A 9,787-nucleotide genomic window follows, 5' to 3' on the forward strand; every position below is an offset into this window, starting at 1 on the left:
CAAGACTGCAGGATATTTTTTTCACATCTATAATTAGCTGAGTTTTGAACAGTACAACTTGTATAGAAATTAATGGCGCCCAGAAGGGTTTATTTTGTGTAGTTTGGGTCAAACGGATGTTTTTTGCAATGTAGGGATAGCAATTCAAGCTACTTCACAGACGATGATGGGTTATAACAAAACTGAGCAAAATACAGTGTTTTCAGTCATCGTTTTCTATCAGAACTGTACTAACATTAATTTTGATGTTAAGAAACTAAACAGTATTTTTAATTCAAAACGTGCCTTATTAAAGCAGTCCCTTTTGGTTACTTTTTTCAGGCAAAAAGGGAAAAGTATGCTGTTGCCAAGCACGTATAAAATCGTAATTTCTTATTAGCTTACCAACATTTCATTTTTACTCCTGGGAAAGGGGCAACAGGCAAGACTCTAAAATAATTAGGCTCCAACTTCATGAAATATGTTTTCCGTCTTCGCATATTACACTGGTACTTCGGCTTGTTACAAAATTGATCTTCCGCTTATTTATTATGTGGGTGCATAATAATGCACTTAATCTCAAACAAGCAAATCACGCGGTACATTCGTGTAGTTAGTTAGTAGCACGACTGAAACACAGCTTTCCGATGCGTCCACTTTTTTCTGTGCGAGCTAGCAGCTATTTGGATTTTACCCGTTTTATACAACGGAAGATACCCAGGGTAACAAAAATTATTTTGAAAGCCTAGCTTCCTTGGCTCTTTTTTCATGTGGTGATGATGAGATCAGAGAAAGCTTTAACAATCTTCGTCTCCCTATTTTCAATGCGGACCACAAAAAGCGCTGCCCTTTCGAAAAACACGAGTCCCCCTAATAATCAAAATAATGGTACATCCACCTTGAGCAGGAAGAACTCTTTCCCGCGGTTTCCGCTAGGTCAGGGGTAGGCAACCTCGGCTCTCTTATGACTCATGGACTATGCTCTGCTGACTCAGGAATTCTGGGAGTTGAAGTCCATGAGTCATAAAAGAGCCGAGGTTGCCTACCCCTGCGCTAGGTAGAAGCAGGCTTTCGGAGGGGGCAGGTCCTTCTACGTCACTGTGTCCCGAAGTGGTGTGGCCAAGAGCGAAAGGGAAGGTAGGGAGCAATTTCGTGGTTCTTGCTTGCTTGCTTGCTTCACTGTCCGAATATTTAGAATTGCGGATTAATAATTTACCCTCTCATTTTCCCCCCCTCACTACTGTATTTTGTCCCCCGTAAGCCAATGAGAACTTTCTTTTTTTTCTGTCACCAGTACCGTATCGGGCATTTTTTGCTTATTCTGATGGAACTGATTGTGTGCCATCAAGTCGGTGTCGACGATTCCTAGCGATCACCTACATACTTTTTTTCATGATGATCTCTCCTTAACCTGATCCCTCAGCTCTTCCAATCGCGCCCCATCACCACTTTCATTGAGTCTGTACAAAATATTAAATATGCAACATTGAATTGAAACCTCAAATCATTTATAAGAGATTTTTAAAAAAAAAAACCCGCACATGTTCCTATCTATCTTTGCTGCTTCTAATTCAGAGGAAGCTGTTAAAATAAAATACTTTGCTTTAGCTTTTGTCTTTCTTTAACCAACTTCGCTCTAAAAACTATTATTGTTTTTGTTTTATTATTTAATGTGTATTAGTTTTAATGTTTGTAAGCTTCCCAGAGTCAAGAGACGGGTGGCACATAAATAAGTAAATACATGCATACATACTACATACAACTGACATCTTGAAATGTTTTGGAAGAAGGTAATGGCCAAACACTTCTATTATGTTGTCAAAAACAACAACAATATGTCATTATTCAGCCAAAGTAACACTTTTTATTTATTTGGAGCCAGTTTGGTCTCCTGGTTAAGGAAGCAGGATATTGTGAGTTCAAGTTCTGCCTTACCAGCTGGGGGACTGCTGGTCACTGTCTCAGTCCAATTCACCTCATAAATTTGTTCTGGGGAAAATAGGAAAAAGTTGTGTTAGATATGTGTAAATTAACTATGGCTTTACAGAGGGATTATATTTAATGGTAAATTTTTCAGTTGGCCCTGATTGCTACAGTAAATGAATTCTTGTTCATTCACCTCTCAATATTATTAGCTAAGGAAAAAAAATAGTGAGATTATGTGCCTGGATGCTGTTAGAAACCAAGAAATGAAAACCCAAGTAAAGGTTTTTTTGTTTAAATCAGGGACATAAATGTATAAATACCATCTATATTTTGTCAGACTAAACATACTACTTTCCTTTTCTAGGTTTTTTATCTGTTATGTCAAAAATACTTGCTGAAGGCAGTGCAACTCAAGAAGTTACACTTTTGACCATTGCTGATGAAGACTCTAGCAAAAGGACTTGGGGTGTTTTGCTCCCTGGTATAATTGGTGGAACATTAGTAGCCTTATATTCTGTGGCCATTCCATTTATTGCTCCGGCATTGAGAAAGCATTGCCTGCCATTTGTGCCTGCAACTTCAAAGCAGATTGAAAATGTTCTAATCATGTTGAAAGGCAGAAAAGGAATGCTAGTTGACATAGGAAGTGGTGACGGACGTATTGTAAGTTTAAATAAATTGTGTTTAATGAAATAGTCTTCAGTGAAGTGCATCTTGACGCACACCCCTTGTCTTAAAATACATTCTTACATCTTTCTCAGGATAAGGATGGAATTTAAAATCACACACACTACTTAATGAAGCAACCTGCTTTTGATTCAAGCATCCAGCTCAGTATTATTCAGAAAGTCTTTCTTAGAGTAGCTTTTTAAATGCTTTTAGCTGGTAATGTTAACAATTGTTCTGGAGCTCTTAAGGCATGAAAGGAAAGTACTGTAGCTCTCTCTTATAAAATAGATCAATAGAATTCCTGGATTATAGTATAAGATCTAGTAGTCTTCTGGGATGCATTCTTTTGGCCTCCCTTTCCTTCCACATTTCCTAGTCCATCATGCACTTGTAGTTATTTAGTGTGGATTATAATCTTAGAGCAAAATAAGGAAAGGGAAAAATGGGATCAAAATGGGAGAGCTACCACATCTGATTTGGCTGTAAAACAAGAATAGATGGGATCAAAAGAAGAAGCCTATTGGAGCTGTAACATTTAGTCTTCTTGTGCTATTACAAGCCTAAACAACTGCTCTGGGTTATGACCTGGCAATCCTGTTAGCCATGTGGGTTCAAATTTTTGTATTGTTTAATGCAGAAATATTCCATACATGAAGCGAAGAGGAGCTTCATGCAGACTAGTAGGTAGAATAACGGAGAGGGAATGGGTTAGTTTAATCGTTTTCTACAATCCTACTCTTATTTTCTTTGTAAGCCATTAGGGAAATTTCTTCCTTCATGACTACTGTGGAAAATACGTAGGCTGGTTGGCAGAGGAGTTACAAGGCCTTTTTTAATTATTATTTAACCAGAAGCTTGTAAATCTGGATTTTGATGTTTTCCCCCCCCAACCATTGCAGTCAATAAAGAGTATTAGCTTCTCAGGAGACTAATAATTTTTTGCAGACTAATAATTTATACAGATTTATTAAGATTGCAGTAAGACTACAAAGTACAATAAATCTCTTACATTTTTGATGAAGAATCTGGCAAAGTTAGGGCAAATTGCTTAAGCCTGTTTATTTGGCTGTCATATATATGTACACACGCACACACCATTTTATAATAAAACAGTTTTTAAAAATTAAATGCTAATTCATCTTTACGCAGGTAATAGCAGCTGCAAAAGTTGGATTTAAAGCTGTGGGTTATGAATTAAATCCTTGGTTAGTATGGTATTCGAGGTACCGTGCCTGGAGAGAGGGAGTTCATCAAGATGTCAATTTTTACATTTCAGACTTATGGAAGGTATGCAAACGTAACAACCCAGGATGCAAATCATCAGCTGTCTAGAGAAAACAAATATCTTACTGTGGCTTTTAATAGGTTTAAAATGCTTCTTACGTCCATTAATATTTCTGCGGAGTAACTCAGTGGAATTACTGGGCTATATTTTAAAAACTGCTTCTCTTTCCCCATCCTTTTAATTCTATCTTAAGGTCACCTTATATGTACTATTTGTATAATAGATTGCAGTTATTTGCTCCATTAATAAATAAGGTAGAAGGATTTATTGCTTTATCATTGCCCTCCCCATACTAGAGCCTCCGTATCCCTTACCAGGGGATTCCACACCTGTCATCAGTATATGGAGGAAAGATTTGTTTGGTACAAATAAAGGATTTTGTCCTGATACTAGTGCCGAGTGCAGAAGGTTGTCCCTGAAAGCATAGGGGGAAAGGATCAAACCCACTTGATCTAGCCATCAGTTGTTGTTGTTTTTTTATCTGATTGGCTTCCCTGTGCGTGCATGTTCACGAATGAAAAGTGCATTTATATAAATTCTTAAATTTGACATTTTATTTCAAAACAGGTCAGTTTTTCACAGTATGCAAACATTGTCATTTTTGGAGTTCCTCAGATGGTAAGTTTCCATTATTTAACCACTAGACTTGTCTAATTAAGAGATTGTGGAATCTTTCAGAGTTTTATTAACGCATTTGATAGAAAACTGTTCATCTTCACAAACAATGAACAGTGGAATCTATTTCTTTTTTATATGTAGTAATTTTATTAAAGATTACTATTTACAACAGTCAAATAGTAATTTTAGACTACTACAATGCTCTCTACATGGGGCTGCCCTTGAGGACCACTCGGAGGCTTCAGCTGGTGCAGAATGCGGCCGCGCGAGTTGTGATGGGAGTCTCCCGATACTCCCTTGTAACACCTCTCCTCCGCGAGCTGCATTGGCTTCCGGTTGCCCTCCGGGTAAGATTCAAGGTGCTGGTGATGACCTATAAAGCCCTAAATGGCATGGGTCCGGATTATCTTAGGGAGCACCTGCTGCCAGCATCAATTTCCCATCGTCCTGTGCGCTCCCACAGGGAGGGCCTCCTTAGGGTACCGCCGGTCAGTGACTGCCGGTGGGTGATCCCCAGGGGAAGGGCGTTCTCTGTGGGCGTGCCTGCCCTGTGGAACGATCTGCCTGTGGAATTCCGGACCGCCCCCGACCTTCTTTCGTTTCGCCGGGACCTAAAAACCTGGTTATTTGATTTATCTGGCCTGGACTGAGGGGTTTTAATTTTTAAACTTTAAAATTTTTAAACTTTGGGCTACTAATTGTTATTTAATCTTATTTTAATTCTATTTTAACTCTTATTTTGTCTTTTAACTTTACCCTGTAAACCGCCCTGAGTCCTTCGGGAATAGGGCGGTATATAAAACTAAATAAATAAATAAATAAATAAATAAATAAATAAATACTAATACAATTGAAAGAAATAAAAACAGAAGGTGCCAAAAAAAGAAAAAAATAGAAAAGAAAGAAAAAAATAAGAATATAATAAAAAAGGAATATATAAAGAATGACTTTCCCCTTCACCATTACAAATATAAATAATTTTAGTAATTTATCACCTCTTAAACAACAAATGATCTCTTCCTATATTTGGTATCTATAAAAAAAATCAATAAAACCACTTCATTTCTGGGCTGATGACAGCAAAAATCCATTAGTTATCAGAGATGATAAAATAATTAACCCTGATTAAATAAACCAGGGTTATATTCCTTCCTTTTATTTCTAACAATCCTGATCTTTAATCCCTTCAAATAGTGTCTTAGAACTTGATTTCTTTTCGTGTGTTTTTTGTTCCTTCTTACAAAGTTAGCATGAAATCCTTTAATGGACTTCCTATGTCCAGATTCACATTCAGATGTTGGAAGTTACCTTTGAAAAAAAAATGGTGTTTGAGATAATTGGCTGCAGTCTTAATGAGAGCAGCCTGAGCTTCCCGTTATGGATATGAGGAATCTTGAAAAGGAATAATGTATTTGCTTCATTCTTCATTTAATATTCCTAACAATTTATCATAAGCAACACATGTTATTTTTTCTGCTAATTTGGTGCAGTCAGGATTTTGCTGTCCTGTCCTGTCCTGTATAGCCAGCATCCATCCTTCACATTCAGGAGACCAATTATTTTTTAATTCTTGTACCCTTTTATTATACTTTCTTTGTAACCAACCATTTTACATTTATACAACTCCTCACTTGAATATATATTCCCAAATACTCCCTAATATGTATATTTTTCAGACTGTGTATCATGCATCTCTTCCACATTTCTTTAACATTTCTTCACAGATGCTGCAGCTGGAGAAGAAGCTTGGAGATGAACTCCTGCAAGATGCCAGGGTCATTGCTTGCCGCTTTCCTTTTCCCCATTGGAGACCAAATCATAGTTTTGGTGAAGGCATTGACACGGTTTGGGCATATGATTCCAAATCATTTACAATGAAAAAGGAAGATGTTACAGCTCTTGTCAAGGGCATTCCTTCCAGTTAGCCAAAACTCCAGAGATAAACACTATTTTAGCTTTTAATTGTGAGTGTGGATGTTTTACAGAACCTATTATTTCTTGTGGCTCTTGGGTTCATGGGCAAACATTTCAGAAGTTTCTGGAAATATTTTACGTGCAATGCAATGTAAGTGTTAAGCAATGGTTTTGTTAATGAAAAAACTAATGTATAGAAGTTCCCTCCAGATCTTTGGCTCAAAACCTTTGGATTCTGTGGGATAACGCTTGACATTTAAAATAAATTACAAAATTGTGATTTACCATTGTAAAATGCATTAGGATTTTAACCTAAATCCTTAGGTTAAAAACTGTTCTAATACAGTTAATTTTGAATCCTCAACTTTAATATTTTCAGTGCCTTCTGATTAAAGCTATACTATTCATCCTTATTCTTATCCTTATGAATAAGTCCCTTTATCCCTGTTTGCTCTTCATTTCAGTTATGTGTTGTTATGAGTCGAGGAACAAGATTTAAAATTGGCTGCCAGGATGCAGAGCCATAATGAGAAAATCTGTTTTATGAATTAAAGTCTCCTGGAGGGAGGGGCAGTGGAATCCTAGGTTAATGAAAAGCAGAAGAGAATATAAAAATAAATATTTTGTTAAATGAAGATGATTTTATTGATAATGTTGTGTTTTATTGAAGTTGTTTAGATATACCCAGTGTCATTGCATTTTTAGATAGAAAAATAGCAGAAGCCAGACGATGGATAAAAAAGAGTGGGGGACAGATTTGCATGGGAGATCAGAAGTTTAAGCAAAAGCATTACAGTTTCCACGGAAAAGGGTCAAGTAAGAATTAAGTAGACTTTGGCTCTAAGTATCTGTCCAAGTTTGGCAATGGCCAAAAAGGCCTATTTCCTAATGTTATTCAGCTAAAAAAAAACCACTAAAATTATAGGCAGTCCATACAGAAACAGGATTACTATTTGGGCACAAGATATTGTGGATATACAGATAGTACAAGTAGTCTTTAAATCTTAGGGAACACTTTTCCTTTTTTAAAGGACAATATTTAATAGCATGGAAGGGGTAGGTACAAAACATTTTGTGGATTTGTAGGCTAATGATGCAAAGCCTGGGTCGCCTCTCTTTTTAAAGGGAATTTTGAGAATACAATAGCCTTTTTTGTACATTATGTTGTTTTTTATTTTATGGTTGCACAATCAGCCAGATGTTTAGACTGATTTAGCATTTATATCCACCTACTAAGTCCTTTCAATAATATAATATACACAAAAATATAAAATCACAGCTGCCAGTTCTTTATTTGGTTTGGCTTTCATATGCACTGAGTTCTTCCCAAGAATCTAGAATGTTCTAATGTATTAGTGTAGTATATGTACAGATCCAGTGTGACTTTTATGATTGACAGATGGAAATTTTGTCAATGTGCTGATTTTCTGAGTGTCAACCAGGATTTTTTTTGTATGTATTTTCATCTCAATATGGCAGGAGAAAAGGTTTTGTAGGGCTGCACACGGCTAAGGGGCTAACATGGAAATGCTGTGAGAATTAGAGAAGAAAGGCCTTCAGGGATGAAATAGATTTGTTTTATGAGTATAATTGCACTTTTTGCTACCATCAGGTTCTCAAGTAGTATGATGGGAAGGGGAAAAGTGTCTATTAAAAGGAACTCATTGGAAGAAGATAAAGAAATATCTACTTGTACTGAAGTGAAAAGCTTCTAAAAAGATTAATAGTGGCATACAGTAACTAGGTGTGCAAGATGCCTTACTACTACAGTCATGTTGGGAGTGCTAAAGTGCTGATCTTGTGGCACCTTACCTACCAGGTACTTTTATAAAAAGTTATTGGATAGATTTCTCCTTCCTCATTATCATCAATTGGAAAGAGCAAAAACAGCAAATTCATGTCCTCAATCTTTTGAGGTGACCCAGAAAGACATGCTGTTAATGGTACTGAATGCCATTATCTGAATGCCAGATCTAGGAGAGGCATGTTTCCCCTATCCAATCATCTAGCGGGCACAACAAAGACAGCATCCATCAAATGTTTAGTCATATGCAGACATGTCAAACACAAGGCCCGGGGGCCAGATCTGGCCCACGAAGTGGTTTCATGCGGGCCGCGAAGCCATCCTGGAAACAGTGAGGGAACAGCCCCCTCTGCCTTGGCCCTGGCCCAGAGACCCACCTTCTGCCAGAGACCCTCAGATCTGTCCCACTCCTGCCCAGGCCGCCATAGGCACCCTTGATGTGAACAATGTAGAGCTGGCCACGCCCACCCAGTAGGCCATACGCACGCTAGCCACGCCCACCCAGTAGGCCACGCCCACCCTGGCCATACCCACCCGGCCCCCTGAGGGCAACCGCAATGCTGATGCGGCCCTCAATGAAATTGAATTTGACATCCCTGGTCATATGCATCCTCTAGAGGGCATTGCACAAGCTTTTCTACAAGCATTTCCACAAATTTCCTCAGAAATACCAGTCGAAGGTTAAACATTGGGTGATATGATGTCTACCTTTAGGCTAGGGATGTATCTGCACACTTTCTCCTCCACTTAACCCAACTCACTGAGGGTGCTGTACTGGGAGCTGTTACTCCACTACTTGGGAACACCCTTTTGGGTTTCCCTTATTTGGTAGCCCAAGCATATCAGTTGGCTCCTCCCATCCCCCAGCTGGCTCCCCCCATCCCCCAGCTGTCTCTATGGTTCAAGTTCTTGGACGAGGATCTAGGACAGGGGTAGGCAACCTTAGCTCTTTTATGACTCGTGGACTTCAACTCCCAGAATTCCTGAGCCAGCATGGCTCAGCTTGGAAACCTCTCCCTTTCTCCTCAGCATGGCTGGCTCAGGAATTCTGGGAGTTGGAGTCCACGAGTCATAAAAGAGCCAAGGTTGCCTACACCTGATCTAGGAGACTCAAGTTCAAGTCACCCTGAAATCACAGAAACGCAGTGGATGACTTGGGAACAGTCATTCTCCCACAACCTAACTTATTCCACAGAGAAATTGTGGAGAAAACTAGGAGGAGAGAGCTCCTATATTTGCTGCTTTGAGCCCCTGGAGGAAATTAGGATATAAATCCAAGAAAACAAGTGAAGTTACATATGGATACTGTATAAGGTGCTGGTCACCATGGCTCAAAAGTAATCTTGTAGAAATTTGCAAGTATGTACAAAAAAGCCATTAAAATAATTAGGTAAAGCAGAAAAGGTCGCAAACAGGACTTCAATCTGCTTGAAGAGAAGGCAGACAAGGATAATATATCTATAAAATCATTAATGCTGTTGAAGTTGTTCTTTGGTGCGATATTAGAACTGGATAATCTCTTGAACTTAATTGCAAAGTGCACCAAGAGTTATAAGAATGTGGGTCATACTTTTTAAACTATAGAACTTCTT

General features: G+C 38.3%; 1 protein-coding gene across 3 annotated transcripts; it reads left to right on the forward strand.

Annotated features, from left to right (window-relative positions):
* The first annotated feature begins 1,019 nt into the window (after positions 1–1,019).
* ATPSCKMT (ATP synthase c subunit lysine N-methyltransferase) lies at positions 1,020–7,295 on the forward strand. Of its 3 annotated transcripts, XM_083357742.1 has the most exons (6): positions 1,020–1,116; positions 2,270–2,568; positions 3,724–3,861; positions 4,427–4,477; positions 6,202–6,441; positions 6,856–7,295. In XM_083357742.1, exons 2-5 carry the CDS (start codon positions 2,284–2,286, stop codon positions 6,400–6,402), a joined length of 675 nt encoding a protein of 224 aa, XP_083213868.1. In that variant the 5' UTR covers positions 1,020–1,116; positions 2,270–2,283; the 3' UTR covers positions 6,403–6,441; positions 6,856–7,295. The 3 variants fall into 3 exon arrangements, with proteins under 3 accessions (XP_083213868.1, XP_083213867.1, XP_083213869.1); XM_083357741.1 differs by having other exon boundaries at positions 6,202–7,295; XM_083357743.1 differs by lacking the exon at positions 3,724–3,861 and having other exon boundaries at positions 6,202–7,295.
* The last annotated feature ends 2,492 nt before the right edge of the window (positions 7,296–9,787 follow it).

Source organism: Vipera ursinii, assembly GCF_947247035.1.
Source record: "Vipera ursinii genome assembly, chromosome: 3".
NCBI classification, from domain to species: Eukaryota; Metazoa; Chordata; class Lepidosauria; order Squamata; family Viperidae; genus Vipera; species Vipera ursinii.

Excerpts from the sequence above, each read along its gene's own strand:
- ATPSCKMT (XM_083357741.1), top strand. The coding sequence starts at position 2,284 with ATGTCAAAAATACTTGCTGAAGGCAGTGCAACTCAAGAAGTTACACTT. Across the intron at positions 3,862-4,426 it reads ACATTTCAGACTTATGGAAG|GTCAGTTTTTCACAGTATGC; the intron begins GTATGCAAACGT and ends ATTTCAAAACAG. Across the intron at positions 4,478-6,201 it reads TTTTTGGAGTTCCTCAGATG|ATGCTGCAGCTGGAGAAGAA; the intron begins GTAAGTTTCCAT and ends ATTTCTTCACAG.